This window comes from Malaclemys terrapin, chromosome 2, assembly GCF_027887155.1.
Source record: "Malaclemys terrapin pileata isolate rMalTer1 chromosome 2, rMalTer1.hap1, whole genome shotgun sequence".
In the NCBI taxonomy this organism is placed as follows: domain Eukaryota; kingdom Metazoa; phylum Chordata; order Testudines; family Emydidae; genus Malaclemys; species Malaclemys terrapin.
The window spans coordinates 231,514,284-231,534,392 of NC_071506.1; the positions used below are offsets into that span (position 1 = coordinate 231,514,284).

At 41.0% G+C, this 20,109-nt stretch overlaps 1 protein-coding gene across 2 annotated transcripts; it reads left to right on the forward strand.

The window, feature by feature from the left end:
- The first annotated feature begins 780 nt into the window (after window positions 1-780).
- Window positions 781-19,598, forward strand: AGR3 (anterior gradient 3, protein disulphide isomerase family member). Of its 2 annotated transcripts, XM_054019102.1 has the most exons (9): window positions 781-870; window positions 4,235-4,379; window positions 8,353-8,416; window positions 11,045-11,097; window positions 11,772-11,848; window positions 12,001-12,064; window positions 17,418-17,501; window positions 18,353-18,444; window positions 18,708-19,598. In XM_054019102.1, the coding sequence occupies exons 2-8, from the start codon at window positions 4,277-4,279 to the stop codon at window positions 18,400-18,402; spliced, it is 495 nt and encodes a 164-aa protein (XP_053875077.1). In that variant the 5' UTR covers window positions 781-870; window positions 4,235-4,276; the 3' UTR covers window positions 18,403-18,444; window positions 18,708-19,598. The 2 variants fall into 2 exon arrangements, with proteins under 2 accessions (XP_053875077.1, XP_053875076.1); XM_054019101.1 differs by having other exon boundaries at window positions 18,353-19,598.
- The last annotated feature ends 511 nt before the right edge of the window (window positions 19,599-20,109 follow it).

A 20,109-nucleotide genomic window follows, 5' to 3' on the forward strand; every position in this document is an offset into this window, starting at 1 on the left:
AGGAAATCATTTTGGTTTAAGACACATGATCTTACACCAGTTACTACAATACTACTCAGTAATATAAAATGTCAGAGAAAGAATCCAGTTGTATTAGAGAGATTGCTTCTGATGTATCTCGATTTCTATGCAAAAGGTGCACCAGAGCAGACAAAGATAACCTAAGTAATTCCTTTTGTATTCAAGGGCGTCTATGTTTGTCAAGCTGGGTCAGAATTATATTAGGCATCATGTCTAAAAAACCTCCTACCTTTAAACTTTAACTTAAAGAAACAATATAATCCTTAGATTCATGATTTTTAAGTAGCATTCTGTTTTCCTCCTAAATTTAAAGAAACAAGTTTCCTTCATTTGTTAATTACATTCCTCCATACAAAGTAACTCTTGTGTCCTCCTATTAACTTCATATCTAATCTGCCAGCACCAGTGAACCCAGCCATTCATTGGGAATAATAGTACATACAGTTTCAACTTTCACTGATGGTTTCTTTTTTCACTGGACTGAGGCCAGATCCAAACTATTTGGGGGAAAAAAGTCACAGACACACACAAGTCACTATTTATTTTGCGTCCCAATATGATGACACCTGATACAAGCCAAGATGGAGAGAAATCGGAGTATTTAGTGTACAGGCATGAGAATTCACAAGAGTAAAAAGTTAAAGGGGAGGGTAAAAGGGGTGTGGGAAGAAAAAAAATTCTTGGTTTCTGACTAACTGGTTCCTGTTGTTTTTGCAGGCGAATACACTCTTGTTGCTGTGCTCATAGAACTGTGCAGGTCAGATATTCTTGTGTGTATAAATCACACCCATTTTTAAACTAGCCACTTCCAGAAAGAAGAACTTTTATCAGCAGAACTGATCAGCTAAGGTGAGCAAACAGTTTTCAGCATTAATATGTATTTATTTGGTCGTGAATCTATGTTATCTATGATGTATATAATCTACCTATAATGTGCGTGCTGATGGGGAAGAAGAATAAAAAAGGTTAACTGGCAAAAAAAAATTCTTCTACAGGGAATATATAACAGAGCAGTGGGACGGATTTCAAGGGTGTGTCCTATAATGAATTCACCGTTTAAACCACACTGGCATTGGGTCTCATAATATCAAAAATGGATTTTTAAGCTTCATCCATCAACAGTGGTGGCAATTATCTGTCATAGAAGCCATCCTGGGCTTTCTTTATGATGATTTTCTGGGGGGGAAAAAGTTATTTAAGTGTGAGAAAAATATTTCTGTTGGCCCTGAGCTAAAAAAACTGTGTTTATTTCCTGAGATTTCTTGACTGTAAGAAGAATCTTATTTATCTTGAAGGAAATTACTGATTTGCACATTTCATAGCTGTTCTATCATCAGAAACCTGAGACTGTTTCACCAAGCCATAACTATTAATGTTTTCACAGCACTGAAAATATAGAACAAAATATAAGTGACAGACTGATCAAAGATTAATACTAAAGCCTATCTAATGCTAAGGATTATTAACCCCCACATGCAATGGCTACAAGGAATATTTTTGTTGAGTTTATGCTGTAGATTACAGACCTATCATTTTAATGGCCATGGGTAGTGATCGGCAGAGCCCCGAAGAGAATTTGGGATTGATTTTCTGTTCCCAATCATTTTTCAGTCCCAGGGTTAAAGCAGTAGTCTTAGTCCCTCTTTATGAAGCAGTGGGAAACCTCCCATTTCTCAGCACTGAACTTCAAGCCCTTCAGCAAGCTAAAGAGCTCCAAAGGGGTTCTCATCCATTACTGAATGGAGGGAGGGTATCTGCTACACGCAACACTGAGGGTGGAGTATGTAAAACAAAGAAAAAATTGTAGGATTCTTAAAACCCCAGAAGAAACAAAGTAAACCACTAGGGACCAGGGTTGGGAGGGAAAATGTTATGGTGACTTTACTGATTGTTTAGAAGCCTAGCAGAGTCTCTTAATAGTTATGGAATCCTTAGGAGAGGATAACACTTGCAAGGATTTTGTTGTTCTTGTTGTTTTTTGTTCTAAGCAGCAAATTCTATTGTGGCCTCTTTGAAGAGAATCTGTTTTTTTGTGTTGAGACTGACAGGTGTAGGAGAACCAGTACTGGAATGCACCTGCCAGAACTGGAGTTAGTAACAGTGCTACTTGTGACATTGGCGGGCTTGCGTATAGGCAGTGTAAAAGCCCCCAAAACTTTTCATGACTGCCCATCCTGAGATGATGGTGTGACTATTACACTGATAGGATTCAGTCTTAGTTGGTCCTGGTGAAATTCCACAATGAATGTAGCTGCTGAGTTCAAATGTAAGGTATTCTCCATTACAATAGGCTTCATCTGGCTTGGTTTGTATTTTTAGTCAGAGGCCTCTCTCATAGACTTTAAGGCCAGAAGGGACTATCATCTACTCTGACCTCCTACATATTGCAGGCCACAGAATCATTCCTGTAAAACTCTGGCTGAGTTACTGAAGTCCTCAAATCATGATTTAAAGACTTCAAGTTACAGAGAATTCACCATTTACACTAGTTTAAACCTGCAAGTGACCCATACCCCATCCTGTAGAGAAAGGCAAAAATCCCCCAGGGTCTTTGCCAATCTGACCCAGGGAAAAATTCCTTCCCATCTGTAAATATGGTGATCAGTTAGACCCCAAGTATGTGGGCAGGACCCAGAGCCAGATATATATAAGAATTCTCTGTTGTAACTTGGAGTCCTCCACATCTTGTGTTCCATACCCGACCTTTGGAGATATTGTACTAGCAGTCGCAGATCGGCTACATGCCATTGTAAGCAGTCTCATCATACCATCCCCTCCATAAACGTATCAAGCTCAGTCTTGAAACCAGTAAGGTTTTTTTCTCCCACTGCTCCCCTTGGAAGGCTATTCCAGAACTTCACTCATCTGATGGTTAGAAACCTTTGTGTAATTTCAAGCCTAAGCTTATTGATGACCAGTTTATATCCATTAATTCGTGTGTCAACATTGGTGTTTAACTTAATTAAACACCAGGGTGGGGAGGAGTTAGCCCTCTGATTTATTTATAGCAGGAACTGGATTTATAGCAGGAACAGGAACATTTTAGTTTATTATTATTCTCAACAGATTGTATTATGCATAAAGCGCTGACATCAAAATTAGCATCACAAGTGATAGTGAGCCAATACAGAGATTCAATGTTCTCTTCTGCAGCATGCAGTTCCACCAACACTGCATACTTTGCCAATGACATTCAAACAACACATGGGGCTTTGGAGATACAATACCTAGCAATGATTGGACCAGACCAGAGGGGGGGAAAAGCACCATTTTTTTTAAAACAGAAATTCTAACTAGGTTCAAAAGTTTGATTTAAAACACTAAAAATCCTGTTTGCACAGATTTTGCCCTTTTCACGTCTAATCAGAAGCAGAAATCATGAAGTTTCAAGAGTGACTATTCTCATGCGAGTTTTGTCATGAATAAAAACAAGTACTCCTAGAATACTGTAATTTCCATGAAGTTTTCTGAGTTAAGATATTCAGATATTTTGGACAAAGATCAGACCGACACTCAAACTTTCAAATACTGTTCTCAGTGGAAGCACTGATGTTCTTTCATTATTAAAAAAACATTTTAAAAAAATATAATTATAAATGTGTTTTTCACTTTGTAATTTTAAATTGCAAAAATATTTGTTTGTTTTCTGGGAAATCCCTTCCTGATGTTTCTTGTTACACTGGAGTCTACCAGAAGACAAGCTTTTTATAATTTCAGCTAACTTTTTTAGAGCGGATATCATCAACTAGAGTTGGAGCACAAAACCTACTGTCAATAGAAATGTTCCCATGCCATTCTTTTTTATTATTATTAACAATTCCAACAATACAGTTTGGGGAAAGGAAAACACAACCCAGAAGCATTGTCCTGCCATGTTTTCAACTCAATAATATAAGATTAGACTAGTGTATAACAACTGGAATGAGAAATTGACTAGAAATAAAAGTGAAACTGATTAATTTTTCACTGTTCAAAACTATAGTAGTAACTCTAGATTGTTCTCCGGGTATATTTCTGACAAATTTGCAGGATGCTTACGTATCTAGTGTAGACCACCTGGACTCTGGACTATTGTCATCAAGCAAGTCCACTGTTTCCAAAAACAAACAAAACAGTCCTTGTGGTGTAGATTATTAGAATGCTATTAAAATCATCTTCCAGATGGCAACTTGTAATGAACCCACCCATCTAAAAAGATTGCTTTGTTTTCCAGTTTCACGGCTGCATTGAAAGGGGATTTCTTAAAGAGATAACGATGCATTCAGCATTGGCTTTGTCACTCCTCCTAATCGCAGTTTCTTCCAACCTCGCGATGGCAATCAAAAAGGAAAAAAGAGCTCCCCAGACGCTGTCGAGAGGTGCAGTATGTTCACTTTATTTAATTGTTTAGTTAATATAAAATGCAGCCACATGTTTAAATTCAATATACTCTTCTATTTTAAGACATTTGATAGCATATGATGTTTATTTTAAGTGTGCTTATTTTCTCTGAAAAGGGCTATATGAAAAGAGCACTTTTTGTTATTCAACAGATCTACCCCTTGTGTGCATTCACTCTTAACTTTACATTCCCACCCCTCACGTTTACTGATTTTTTTTCCTTTTAGCTCTGCAAAACCAGCAGAGCTAACAGGGAATAGGGCTCTGTTTCATCTTGTGCAATGAAATAATTTACACAGTTCCAATAAGTTATGCCTGCGCAAACCCAATGAAGCACTGGAGTTGTACAGATAGCACTGAGGGCCTCTCTCACGGAGTCCACTCACCACTAGGGTGCCTCCTCCTGGCTGCTCTGGGAATTAGCTCCACTCTGGTCTGGCATACCTTTCCTCACCCCGTGATCTCTCACTGGAACTCAGGGTATTCCTTCTTCGTGACTTAGTCCTCCAGCCAGGTCACAGTACAGCCCTCCCATTCCAGGGTATCAGAGTCCCTTTGGGCATCTGTCCCAGGCAGTCTTTGGCTCCAGTGCTCAGTTTATGCTACTATCCCAGTGGCTGGTAGGGGAACCTGGGCCCACCTACTACACTCCAGGTGCCAGGTCAGGCATTGTATGTCCAGTACTTATGGTCTGCTTGCCAGGGCCGGCTCCAGGTACCAGCTCAGTAAGCAGGTGCTTGGGGCGGCCAAGGGGAAGAGGCGGCACATCAGGCTCTTTGGTGGCAATTCAGCGGCGGGTCCCTCGGTCCTTCTCAGAGGGAAGGACCTGCCGCTGAATTGCCGCCAAAGAAGAAAGCAGCGCGGTGGAGCTGCAGTTGATCACAATCGCAGCTTTTTTTTATTATTATTATTTTTTGCCGCTTGGGGCAGCAAAAACCCTGGAGCCGGCCCTGCTGCTTGCACCCAGACCCTGCTGCTGTTTCCCTGGCCTCCTTCCTATTTCTTTGCTCTCACCCTCTAGCCTCCCCACTCTCTAGGTTTATCAACCCAAATCCCCTTCTCCCAGGGAGTGACTGCAGACCACTTCCCCTGCAGCAGCTTTCAGCTGCTAACTTCCTGGCTTTATTCCAGCCCTGTCTGTTCCTTCTCAGCTGGGTTCAACCTTCAATCAGCCTTTCAAGCTCTGTCTCTCCTTCAGTTGCAGCCTATCAGGTTAATTCACTCAACCTGCACTGCCTTGTGTGGCACATCACAGCTTCATTTGGCCTGCAGAACTTGTTACTAATAATGACGTACTAGAAACAAATAACCCAACTTGACACATTTAACATGGAAATCACAGACTTCCTCCCCCCCGCCACCCACACTATTTTTGCTTAATTGTTTTCCAGAACAGAAGCACATTTAGAGACTGACCAATGAGGATACTCACATATCTATCTCCTGTCCTTTAGCTGTTCATTTTCACACTTAAGAAGTTCCTTGTTATGCAAAATTTTCAACTTTAATGTTAACTAGTCTTTAACTTTAAATGTAATGATTTTCTCTCTGTTAATTAATTCCCTTAAGAATATGGGTACAGGAATAGTGTAGGAGCTCTGCAAGGTCCTTGCCACTTCTCCATCTCCATTTGTGGAATTTGGGTAATTTACTTGCTTTGCATAATCTCCAGCTACCTCCCCTGCCTCTCCCTATCATCAGGGCCGGCTCTAGGATTTTTGCCGCCCCAAGCAAAAACAATTTTGGCTGCCCCCGACCCCTGTTTTTTTCTTACCCCACCCCCGGCCCTGCCTCAACTCCGCCCCTTCCCCAAATCCCCAGCCCTGCCTCCTCCCCCCAGGCTCTCAAGCCTAGGAGGGAGGGAGGGAGAGGGAGAAGCAGCGCATGCGCCGCGGTCACTCGGGGTCTCCCCCTCCCTCCCAAGCTCTCAAACCCGGGAGGGAGGGGGAGATCCCGAGTGGCCGCAGCGTGCGAATCAGCTGTTTCGCGCGCCGCGGCTGCTCGGGATCTCCCCTTCCCTCCCGGGTCTGAGAGCCTGGGAGGGAGGGCGAGCAGCGGTGCGTGAGCGGCAGCAGCGGAGGTGAGTTAGGGCGGCCGGGGCACATTTTTAGGGGCGGCATGGCCCACGCCAGAATGCCACCCCTAAAAATGTGCCACCCCAAGCACCAGCTTGTTTTGCTGGTGCTTAGAGCCAGCCCTGCCTATCATGTAATATTTAAGAATTCTATAGTCCTCAAGTACCCATAACTCACACTTGGCAAAATTCATCCCACACAAAGAGAATTAGCACAAGGCACATGCACCATATAACTCCCATCTAATCCCAAGTACCCCTGAGGGCTCACACATCCTTCCATGCAAAGAGAGGGGAACTCTCTGTAGCTGAAAGTCTGATAACCTATTGCAATCATACTGAAGTCCTACAGTCCTTGACCAGCAATGCTTTAAAAAAATGCCAGGACCAAGCCCTAATATGTCACTCCACATAGGACAGGATTGAAAATGGAAGCTAGAATCATTTGAATTTTGCAGCATAGGGCATCATTCCTTATTTTGGAAATGTGGAAGAAATAGTCACTGACAGCATGTGACAGCTTGCTTGCTCTGAATTCCAAGCTTCTGAGACACAGTATAAGTTTAAGTATGTAACTTGCAGCCACCAGAACTCATAAGGGAGTATATTGCTCTTTCCAGCAGTCCAGATTGCTAAGAAATCTCTACTTCAATAAAGAGACCTTATATTAGCTCTTCTGAGCTATAAAACAACCCCCTACCTCAGTCCCTGACTCAAGCCAAGCTCAGCTGCTTATTGGTGAAACAGATCAGAATAATATTACCAACCTGAGAGATACATCATTAACCTAAATGGTCCTCCTTAAATGATAGGAGGCCAAGAGATACCAGATTTAAAACATCTCAGGCTTTCCTCTTTAACCCATTAGAATGCAGCCCAAATCTTATCAAAGATCAAATACTGACAAGACTGGATAAGGAAAGAGATTGAACAATATTGGCTGTTGTCACTAGGTGGAGCTTTACTACAAGCTCCTACATGGTTGAGATTGACCAAGATACTCAGCAGAGAAGAATCAGGCAGGATCTTCAGCTGGTTCCAAATCCAAATCAATTGGTGTTCAACTCTTACAGCCTTAATAGGGAAGTAACATTGTTGAGGAGTCTGAACCTATTAAACAAGAACCTGCACACTGGGGATCTGATAAGGCACATGAATCAATTGGACAATACCCTCCTCAAGACCAGAAAATGACTAGGTGGGGATGAGTAGAGAGGCTGGTAATTCATCTGGAAATATTTTTAATATTAATTCTTGATAAAGACTGCATGAACAGACTTAGTGTTGCCAACTCCTAATGTTAAAAAAAATCATGATTCAGGCCCAAAAATTATGAGATTAGATTAAAAAATATGAGAGTTTTTTTTAAAATATTGATTTTGGAATCCTTTTGTCTGCTGGTATTTGAAATTTTACGGGGTCACATTTTCAAACTTTTCTCCACAACTCTGAGTGTTGGGAACTCTTTTTTCATCCTACTTTTGTCCCCTGACTTCAGGTTCTGCATCAAATGAAGGTCAGCCAGACTCAGGGACCTGAGGACCAATGAAGATTGTAAATTCCACTAGGTGCTTGCCTAAGTGCTTAAGTTTGGCAAGTAACTTGCCTAGGTGTTTTTGAAATTCCAACTTGGTGCCTATCTGCCTCTTTAGAAACTTGAATACCTTTGTAAACCACCTTCCCTGGTCCTTTGTGCCTAAGTTTACTTATCTGTTAAATTAGTGTAATACTCAAAAGTTGAGAGACTTAATATTTACATGGAGTTTTGAAGGCACTGGATAAAAAAAAATCCTATCTCTGTGCAAGATATTGATAAATGCCCAAAACAGAAGTTATTTTCAAGACTCTGTTGATTAATCCCTCCATTGTGATTACAGGCTGGGGAGATGATATTACTTGGGTGCAAACCTATGAAGAAGGGCTTTTTCAAGCAAGAAAAAGGTAAAGAACATTTAGAAAAGATAAAGTTGTCAAGTCAGCTGAACTATCTAATCAAAGTACTGTAAAAAAAACAAAGCAAAACAAAAAATCCCACTCTAGCTAATATAGAAAGCATCTTGTAATGAAACAAAAATGTAATTCTATAAATAAAAGCAACATCTTTTTGGTAATCGCACTGTGGCTTACTGCATCAAGCACTGTTAGACAAGATGTTGGCGTTTATGTGTGTGCTATGGAATAGAAAATTGCCACAGGATAAAGGTCTATTATCAGAAAGTAAACAGACTTGTTTTCATGATGGTATTTATATTTGATTAATTCCTCAGCTTTACCACAACAGCATGAGCCAGTAATAGAACCTCAGGCAACATTCTGTTGTATTAACTATCATCTCAATGCTTTCCCCTTTGGCTTATAGTATTAAATACATGGGCAGTTCCTCACTGTTCACAACTCGTCCAGAATGAGTTCTTGAATAAGCATCACTATGGATTCAGTGGGAAGTACACTTGAGGATTCCTGTACACCTCATAACCTCACTCTCCTCCAGGTCACTCCTCCAAACCCACTTCTTTCTACAGCAACAAAGCACAGTCCGAGGCCAACCTACCAACTCAGGTTTAAAAGAAGGGCAACTAATCTGTTGCATACCTTGTGAAAGCAAGGAGGAAAATCCTACTGAGCACTATTGACTACAGTGGCAAAACACATAGTAATAAGCACTGTGCTGAGCACAAGAACTGGTCAAAAAAAGAATAAAAATTTGTCTCACAAGATTTGGGTTTTTTAATTACCGTATGCAGGGCCGGCTTTAGCAAGAGGGGCTTGTACTCACTGGGCGGCGCTCCGAGTCTTCAGCGGCACTTCGGACTGCTGTGCTCCGGCCGGGGTTGCGGGGCCACGTGGTTGCTGGGCTCTGGCCGGCGCTCTGACCGGGGAGCGGCACTGCGGGGCTTGCCGGGCCGGTACTCCGGCCGGGGGAGCGGGGCCGCGGCTCCCGCCGGGGGAGTGGAGCCGCAGGGCTTGCTGCGCTCCAGCCAGGGGAGTGGGGCCCTCTTAGGCGTGGGGCCCGATTCCGGGGAATCGGTGGAATCGGCCTAAAGCCGGCCCTGACCATATATACTCGTTCATAAGCCGAATTTTTTTAGTAAAATAGGGAAGCACCAGAGAAAGGGGTCAGCTTATGAACAGGTATAGAGAGGGAGAGGTGGGACACAGCCCCTCTCCCCAACAGAGAGAGCAAGGAGAAGCAACACAGCCAGAAGGGAAGAGGCGGGGCCAGAATCTCTCTGTTTCTGGCCACGCTGCTCTCCCCCCAGCCTCCGAAGCAGCTGCAGCTCCGGGGCTGGCAGGCTGCAGACATGCCGCTCAGCCCCGCCCCCCAGCTCAGGCTGTGGCTGCGCCGCTTGGGCGCTGGAGCACGCTGCGGCCGCGCCGCCCGTCCCAGCCCGCTGGAACATGCTGCAGCCGCACCGCCCATCCCAGCCCGCTGGAACATGCTGCAGCCGCACCGCCCGGTCTGGCCCGCTGGAACATGCTGCAGCCGCACCGCCCGTCCCGGCCCGCTGGAACATGCTGCAGCCGCACCGCCCGTCCCAGCCCGCTGGAACATGCTGCAGCCGCACCGCCCGTCCCAGCCCGCTGGAACATGCTGCAGCCGCACCGCCCGTCCCAGCCCGCTGGAACATGCTGCGGCCAGACCAGAGACATCCTTCCCAGATAAGGTGGGAAGAGATAGGATGGGTTACTCCCCTCACCCCCAGCTTCTCCCCACCCAAAAAAATTTCCCCACCAGTTGCTGTCCCAGCCGTCAGGGTAAGTATCTGGCACGCCGGGACACTTCGTTTACTAAGGTTTACCTTTGTGCCTGTGGACGCTCGAGGTAAACAAACCATCTCGACCCGCCAGTGGCTTATCCTCATGGCCCGGGAGCCAAAGTTTGCTGACCCCTGGGTTGGCTTAAGAACGGGTCATAAAAATTTTCCATTTTTACTTATCCATCTTGGGGGGGTTGGCTTATAAACGAACCGGCTTATGATCGAATATATACTTTTTTCCCAAAAATGTTGAAAGATATCTAAATTTCATCAACATTTTTCATTTGGGGAAAAATGTAAGCCAATTCCGCAGCTGTTCAACACCCCCCCCCCAATTTTTCAATGCAACTTTTCATAGCCAATTTTCAAGGGAGGGGCAGTTTAATCAAAAATAGATTTTTTTATGAAAAAAAAAAAACTTGTAGAAAACTAGAGCAAGGAAATTTTGACTAGCTCTACTCAGTAGTAAGTGGCCACAAGACTGGGCTAGGATGGAGAATGCTTCTCTTTGTAAGCCTTCCTGGAACTATATATTAAGCAATAATAAAAAGATGATCCTCTGCAGTCTCCAAGCTGAGAACCTCTCAGTTTAGAATATATCTTGCATCTCTATTTTGTTGCGTTCCTTTTTATGAACGAGTTACATGACACTCAGAAATATGCCCCATTCTTCCCAATGCCTCAGTCTAGTTATTAGTTTGGTGTAACATAAGATACAACCGCAGTTGCATATCCAGGCCTGTTTATCCAAATGACTCTAATTTTACACTCATCAGATGATCTAATTATGTATTTTTTGTTGTTATGAAAGTAACAAACCACTGATGGTCATTCATCATCTGGAGGACTGTCAATACTGCCAAGGTAATTTCAATTGTCTGACTGTTAAACTAATAATTTGAAGATTTTTAGAACATATATCGGCCAATCTCTAGATTGTTATATGGCCCCTTTCTATAGTTATCTGTAACACTGAATCACTTTCTCAGATGTGCTGCATATTCAATAGAAAGTATCTCCAAAAAGTAAATAATGAAAACAGGCTGCTTACAAACCCCACCACAAGCCTTTTACAACAGAGAACATGAAAAAATACCTTACAAAGCTGTTCTGCAAAGCCTGATGCAGTATTAGATGGTTTAAATTAAGATGCATGAATTTACTCCTAACTCATTGAACAGATTTAATATTGTTCTTTCCTCTTGAACTGGTAACCAGAGAAGGAGACTGGGGCATGACTGCTGAAATTGACCTAAGAAGAATTTACGGAGAATAATACACTTTTGTCAAGATGTTGCTTGACACCCATTGAAATGAAAGGCTTCAGAAATAACAGGAGAAAGCTTCCATTTGTATAGCTGAAGGTTGTCCCGACACAGGACAAAACCAAAATGTGGTGATAGATCTGTGACCTGTCTCATTAGAAATGTGGAGAAAGCAAAGTCTCATGCATATGTTGCCCCAGTGTAGAAGGAAAAATAGGTTTTAGAAGCAGTGATTGAGAACAGCTTTTAAAACCATCACAACATCTTTTCTAGCACTGAAGAAGGTTTTTGCAGAAAATGAGGAAATACAAGAAATGGCTCAAAATAACTTCATCATGCTAAATCTCATGGTAAGGAGATATATATTGCACGTTTTAAATTGATGCATTTCAGCATACGTTGTCACATTAGTATTATCTACCATGGCTTCATATGCTCCTATTCGCTAGTTTCACAAAGTGCAAATGAATATTTAATAATTTGCCTTTAATTTTCCTGCCAGCATGAAACCACAGATAAGAACTTGTCACCTGATGGACAATATGTACCTCGAATCATGTTTGTAGGTATGCACAATATATATCTTCTTTAAAAATGAAACCTCATTTCAATAGTATGTATGTGTTATAGGAATTTTCTCCCTCATGATATACAGGATATTTAACATTTTAATTTATTAATTTTTGAGTTAGCATGGTATATACCAAACCCTTGCCTCCTTCAAGGCATCAAACAAAACCATAGAAATGTAGGGCTGGAAGGGATCGTGAGAAACCACCTAGTCCATCTGCCTGCACTGAGGCAGGATTAAATATGCCTAGATCATCCCTGACAGGTGTTTGTCTTTAAAACCTCCAATGATGGGGACTCCACAACCTTCCTTGGAAGCGTATTCCAGAGCTTAACTGCCCTTATAGTTAGAACATTTCCCTTAATATCTAAATCTCCCTTGCTGCAGAATAAGACCATTACTTCTTGTCCTACCTTCAGTGGACATGGAGAAAAACTGATCCTCCTCCTCTTTATAACAGCCTTTTACCTATCTGAAGACTTATCAGTTTAGAGAAGGGAAGAATGAGGGAGTATTTAAATATCTCCTCTAGCAGCCGACAGCACGGACAGACAGATGCGCACACGCACACAGAAAAAGCAAGGCTCATCTCATCCAGCACACTAGCACACTAGAGGAGTAAGGGATAGGTGAGAGTTGGGGGTGAAGTGTATGTGAAAGTAGCTTGGGTTTGAGCCCCCCCTTCAATCTTAGAATTCCATTACCATAGGTTCTTCCCACTCCTGGGAAGAACTTGAACATGGTGTGAAATTTTCAAAACATTGCCACTCAGTGTAGAATCTTTCGCCCCTGGGGTGAGGGAGATGGCAGGGGCCAATGGTTCCACATCCTGGAAAGGAGATAATAAATGAAAGATGCAGCACTGGCAGATGGTGCAGAAGGGGAAGGGATCCACAAGCTATGGAAAAAAAAAAAAGAGAGAGAGAGAGAAGTGATTTAAACAACTTGGATTTAAAATCAGTCCACCAGGCAGCTCGCCACAGATCTGTCCACAAAAGAAATCAATGCTATATACATATTTCCCTGACCCTCCAAAACCAAGCAGAGTCTCAGCTATTGGCAAGTTTGGCAAAAGGAGGAGTTTACTGAGTTGCCTAACTAGAAAGAAATCTCCATGAATGTCTAATAAATTGCTCATACAGCATTGCAAATAGTATGTCCCTGCAAATAGTCTCACGGGTGCAGTGTGTATTTGTAATGCACTCGTCACTAGGCTGGTAAAAAAGGGATATGTCAGCCTGCAATATAACCCAGCTTTGCATGAGGCCAGCTGATCCCCAAAAGAATTGAATCCAATGCCACATGGGGGTAGGGGTGTTCTGAAGCTGCAATGCAATCCCAGGGCTGCTCAAGTGGAAGAGGTTGTAAATGGGGAAATTATGCTAATGAGTGTTTGACACCACCACCACTCCTGTCGATCCTGGTCCCTCTCTTTCTAAGTGCCAGCCCTTACAGCTGCCATAAGCCCCATGCGGGGGATGAGAGATGGGGGGATGAAGGTGTGATGGGTTGGATCACAGAAATCCCCTTGGGAACTGCCAACTGATGTGCTAAGACTACTTCTGCTCCTGCTTTCCCTGCCAGCTTGGGACTCCAGCACCCTGTCTTGTTGAGCCAGACACGCCAGTCTGCTCTAACACAGATCCAGGGTCTGAACCACATGCCCCAAAGCTGCAGACTTAACTGAAAGCAACTTAAGAAGTGCTCCTGTCTTTAACACTCAGATGCCCAACTCCCAATGTGGTCCAAACCCCAAATAAATCCATTTTACCCTGTATAAAGCTTATACAGTGTAAACTCAAATTGTTTGCCATCTATAACACTGATAGAGAGATATGCACAGCTGTTTGCCCCTCCCAGGTATTAATACATACTCTGGGTTAATTAAGAAGTAAAAAGTGAAAGTAGGATTTAAGTGGTTCCAAGCAATAGCAGACAGAACAAAGTGACAAAAACAACAAGGAGTCTGGTGGCACCTTAAAGACTAACAGATTTATTTGGGCATAAGCTTTCGTGAGTAAAAAACCTCACTTCTTCACATCTGAAGAAGTGAGTTTTTTTACCCACAAAACCTTATGCCCAAACAAATATGTTAGTCTTTAAGATGCCACCGGACTCCTTGTTGTTTTTGTGGATACAGACTAACACGGCTACCCCCTGATACAGAACAAAGTGAATTACCAAGCAAAATAAAAATAAAAAACATGCAAGTCTAAGCCTAGTACAGTAATAACACTGAATACAGATAAAATCTCACCCTCAGAGATGTTTCAATAAGTTTCTTTCACAGACTGGACACCTTCCTAGTCTGGGCACAATCCTTTCCCCTGGTACAGCCCTGGTTCCAGCTCAGGTGGTAGCTAGGGGATTTCTCATGATGACCGCCCCTTTTGTTCTGGTCAACCCACTTGTATATCTTTTGCATAAGGCGGGAATCCTTTTTCCCCTCTCTGTGTTCCCACCCCTCCTTCTAAATGGAAAAGCACCAGGTTAAAGATGGATTCCAGTTCAGAAGACATGATCACATGTCACTGTAAGACTTCATTACCCACTTGCCAGCACACATATATACAGGAAGATTTACAAGTAAAACAGAGCCATTTACAGTCAATTGTCCTGGTTGATGGGAGCCATCATGATTCCAAACCATCATTAATGGCCCATATTTTGCATAATTACAATAGGCCCTCAGAGTTATATTTCATATTTCTAGTTTCAGATACAAGAATGATACATTCATACAAATAGGATGAACACATTTAGTAGATTATAAGTTTTGTAATGATACCTTACAAGAAACTTTTTGCATGAAGCATATTTTAATTACATTGTATTCGCATTCATCAGCATACTTTCATAAAATCATATAGAGTGCAACATCACAGAAAGGTATTGTTGACAGGTCCCTATAGTCATTATTTTCAAACAAGTTGCCTCTTTTAGGAAAGGGCCAATGAGGGGGATATAAACCGACAGTTACAAACACACAGAATTGTATCTTCATGGCAAAGGTGGAATTTTCATTTTTTTTTAAACTGTCACAAAGAGAGAGAAATCATGTAGGATCAATGATGGACGAGCTCAGTGTGGCTCTTAAACCCCTGACCTGTAGATCACCAGGAATCCAAGGTGTTCTTCTTGGCGGTCTTCAGAATGAATCATTTTCAAGTCTCAAAATGGTGCACGGGCTATAGCCCTAACTTTGCCTGTGGAGGCCTGGGTTCAAATACCTCCACCATCATAGACTCCTTAAGTGACTTGGGCAAATCATTTAGTCTTTTTATGGCTTAGTTCCCCTATTGTAAAATGAGGATAATAGTATTTTGGATGATACTGTTATCTAAAGGATGAATGCATTAAAGATTGTGAGGCGCTCAGATACTGTGGTGATCGGACCATATAATTCAAGTTATGAGAATTTTAGTCAGAGAAGGGAAGTGAGCCAAAGAGAGGATAATAAAAGTTGGCCCTCAGAAAGTAAAAGTCTGAGAATCACAGTAATACATGATTCATATAATTTATGTGGAGCTTTCAGAGCCAGAATGCCTTACCCAATGTATGTGCATAGTTTTACATACTGAATATTAAGGCTGTTGATTAATCACAGTTAACTCACGCAATTAACTAAAAAAAAATAATCGCTATTAATCACAGTTTTAATCAAACTGTTAAACAATAGAATACCAATTGAAATGTATTAAATATTTTGGATTTTTTTTCTACATTTCCAAATAAACTGATTTCATTTACAACACATAATACAAAGTGTACAGTGCTCACTTTATATTATTTTTTATTATGAATATTGACTGTAAAAGAAATAGTATTTTTCAATTCACCTCAAACAAGTACTATAGTGCAATCTCTTTATCATGAAAGTTGAACTTACAAATGTAGATTTTTTTGTTACATAAGTGCACTCAAAAACAAAACAATGTAAAACTTTAGAGCCTACAAGTCTACTCAGTCCTACTTCTTGTTCAGCCAATCACTAAGATAAATGAGTTTGTTTACATTTATGGGACATAATGCTGCCCTCTTCTTTTTTACAATGTCACCTGAAAGTGAGAACAGGCTTTTGCATGGCACTTTTGTAGCCAGCATTGCAAGGTATTTACATGCCAGATATGCTAAGCATTCATATGCCCCTTAATGCTTTGGCCACCTTTGGCATTCCAGAGGATATGCTTCCATGATGATGACGTTCATTACAAAAATAATGTGTTAATTAAATTTGTGACTGAACTCCTGGGGGGAGAATTGTATGTCTTCTGTTCTGTTTTACCCACATTCTGCCATATATTTCATGTTATAGCAGTCTTGGATGATGACCCAGCATGTGGTGTTCATTTTAAGAACACTCACTGCAGCTTTGACAAAATGTAAGGAAGGTATCAATGTGAGATTTCTAAGGATAGGTACAGCACTCGACCCAAGGTTTAAGAATCTGAAGTGCCTTCCAAAATCTGAGAGGAACAAGGTGTGGAGCATGCTTTCAGAAGTTTTAAAAGAGCAACACTCCAATGTGGAAACTACAGAATGCAAACCACCAAAAAAGAAAATCAACCTTTGCTAGTGGCATCTGACTCAGATGATGAAAATGAACATGTGTCGGTCTGTGCTGCTTTGGATCGTTATTGAGCAGAACCCATCGTCAGCATGGACCAATGTCCTCTGGAATGGTGATTGAAGCATGAAGGGACATATGAATCTTTAGCACATCTGGCATGTAAATATCTTACAATGCCGGCTACAATAGTGCCAAGCAAACACCTGTTCTCACTTTCAGGTGACATTGTAAACAAGAAGCTGGCAGCATTATCTCCTGCAAATGTAAACAACCTTGTTTGTATTCTATGTTGTAATTGAAATCAATATATTTAAAAATGTAAAAAACATCCAAAATTATTTAAATAAATGGTATTCCATTAGTAACACTCGATTAATTGTGAGATTAATGACAATTTTTTTAATCACACAATTAATCGCAATTACTTTTTTAATTGCTTGACAGCTCTACTGAATATATATATTCAAGAGGACTGGCCTCTTTTTGTGATATTTTCCCTTAAACATGCAATAGAATATACATACTGGTGAACATAACATATATCCCTATTTAACAATTAATACATAATATTTAAAATAAATCTGTCACTCGTTCAGTACATCATAGTGTAATAAGAACTCTGGGTGGAAAAGAATGTAATTATTCCATTTGTTCTAAATTAGTATCTTCCAAAACTATATTTAAGTTGACTCTGCCTCATATTCACAACCAGTAGACATTGAAGATGCTGTTACTGAGAATGCAATGGGATAATTGTATAATATGTCCACTTTTTCAGACCCCTCTCTCACAGTAAGAGCTGATATCACTGGAAGATATTCTAATCGACTCTATACTTACGAACCCCAAGACATACCATTCTGTAAGTATCCCCATTGTGAATGCTTTGCATTTCACACTGTGACCAGTGAGACATACCCTACCCATTGACCTGTGCTTGAGGATCAGACAGCATTTCATTGTCCTTCCTGCTCCGCACCCCAAAAATACCTACGGAAATTCTTGCAAGGGGTCGAACACTCTGGTCCTGATCCAGCAAAGCATTTAAGTACACAAATACTCCCACTGAAATTAGTAGGACTACTCAATTGAGTCAATTTACGCATGCGTTCATAAGTTTACAGGACCAGGGTTTAACTGGCACAGTGAAAATTACTATCCACAAAAGGGCTGTCAAATGCACAAAGTAAACAGTCTAGGGAAAAAATTGAGAAAATATTTTTCTACCAACTTTTTAAATTTAGAGTTACTTAGGTACAACCTAGGATTACTCATTGTCAGACAGAAAAGTAATTTTTCAAGTTGACCTTGTCCCTTTCATGTCACAGCATCTATCAAAATGCATAACATTTTTCTTACCCCAAATAGAATATTAGATGTACTGAAGTCTATTGATTTGTATGTTAGCTCTTCGAGCATGATTATAAGATTTACTGTTGAGGATCAATTTTAAAATATGAAAAATGAAGGGAAGTGAAAAGTGATTAAATGGAGCTTGTCAAGTTCTTAGTAGTGATGAACCATGAAACTCTACACCCTCGGTTTCAGTAAACGGTGCCAAAAATCCCACAATAAAAGATCTACAATATATTTTGTGCCCCAATATACATCAATTAATTCACAAGTGAAACATTTTGATAAATTGAGATTTTATTTTCAGATAGAAATGTACTTCAAATATTTTTTTTAATTTGCGGTTTATTCTTCTTCCAGTGATAGAGAACATGAAGAAAGCATTACGCCTTATTCAGACTGAACTGTAACTTGTGGCAGTGAAATCACCATAACCTCTACGAGATGAAATGGTACAAGGAACCCCATCACATTTGAAATATACTCATTAGATGATTTGTCTGTATTAGCATTTAAACCTTATAGCAATCAATTGTGGTACACAGAATTTCATATGAAAAAAATATATTCCCAGGTATATATAACACTTCTGAAAGTGAACTGAATGTTTAGAATGGATGAACGGAAATATTTAAAACATGTAAAACCTTAGCTGCACAGATAAATTCAGGGGGAATGGTAAAACGATGCAAAAAAAAAATTCTTTGAATTCTAGGTCACTGATTCAAATCTGGTCCAGTAAAGCTTGACCAGAAGTTGTAACCCATCCCATCTGATGACTGCTTCATAGCCTGCACCAGTTAATAACCTTTGCTGAGAGGATCAGATCAGAAGACATTTCCTAGAGAGGCTGGAGCAGAAAAGGATAATATGTTCATTATAACTTTTCAAGAGAAGCTCAGTTGGCAGTGTGGGAGTGGCTCGTCTTTGTGTCCAGCATTCTTCTGTACGATAATGTGATTGTTAAAAGCAGAACATATACTTTGATGCTGAATATACAACAAGTGAACAGTTTGGGCTCTGTCAGATAAAATTCAGCAAAGGCCTTTGACTTTGAGGAAAATATACTAATGTAATGGATTAGAAGGAAGGAATTCTCAGCTTCAACATAAGCTTCAGGGCCATAACACCCAGACATAAGAACGGCCAAACTGGGTCAGATCAAAGGTCCATCTAACCCAGTATCCTGTCTCCTGACAGTAGTCAATACCAGGTGCCCCAGAGGGAATGCTAATCATCAGGTGATGCATCCCCTGTCACCCATTCCCAGCTTCTGCCATACAGAGGCTAGGACACCTTCCCTGCCCAATGGCTAACAGCCATTGATGGACCTATCCCCCATGAACTTATCTAGTCCTTTTTTGAACACTGCCATAGACTCATTTGTTAAGAAGTAATTAAAAGTTACTCCTAGCTATAAAGTAAAATGTTGTTAATAAAGAGATTTGCTGTTATAACAGAGTTTGAGAGAGACATGGAGAGAAATGATCTGTATGCTTAAAGAAAAATTCAATTTCTTACATGAGTCACTAATAGTATACTATCTTGACACCCAGTGAAATGAATTTTGTACCTGTAGGAAGATATTGAAAATAAAATAAAACTGTCAAATATGTCCCTCCTAACCCTGTTAGGTTTACTCATTTGATACACAATTAAATTGTATGTGTGGCATAGGAAATCCAGAGAATAGCCAGAATAAAAGTGGTTTCACTTTGCTGTCATTTTCAAGTGTCAGATTAGACCTGGTTGGAATGGGGGGCAGGCGGGTCCCCCTCGTGAAAACTTGAAATATCATTGAAAATTAAAATTTTAATTTATAATAAATTTATTTTTAATGAGCCCTAGCTGTGAGTCCTGGTGTCCTTCATGTATCAAGGACTGACTCCTCAGTGCAGAACAATATTCTATATTCTCTGGTCAAGTCCAAAAAGCCACTTACCATTCCAGAGGACTGCAAGAAATATGCCTAGCAATCATAATGATTTCCACTCCCACAGTGATTGGAAATACAGTGAGGCTGTGAGTGAAATAAATGGAAGGGCATGGCTTCTTAAAGCAGCATTGAAGACTTGATGTTACTGCATTTTAAGAGTCTGGACAAAAGAAATCTTATT

What these genes read in the sequence shown, in the direction of transcription:
- AGR3 (XM_054019101.1), top strand. Translation starts at nt 4,277, where the DNA reads ATGCATTCAGCATTGGCTTTGTCACTCCTCCTAATCGCAGTTTCTTCC. An exon ending in TCCCCAGACGCTGTCGAGAG is followed by an intron (nt 4,380 to 8,352) that starts GTGCAGTATGTT and finishes TTGTGATTACAG; the next exon opens with GCTGGGGAGATGATATTACT. An exon ending in GGACTGTCAATACTGCCAAG is followed by an intron (nt 11,098 to 11,771) that starts GTAATTTCAATT and finishes CATCTTTTCTAG; the next exon opens with CACTGAAGAAGGTTTTTGCA.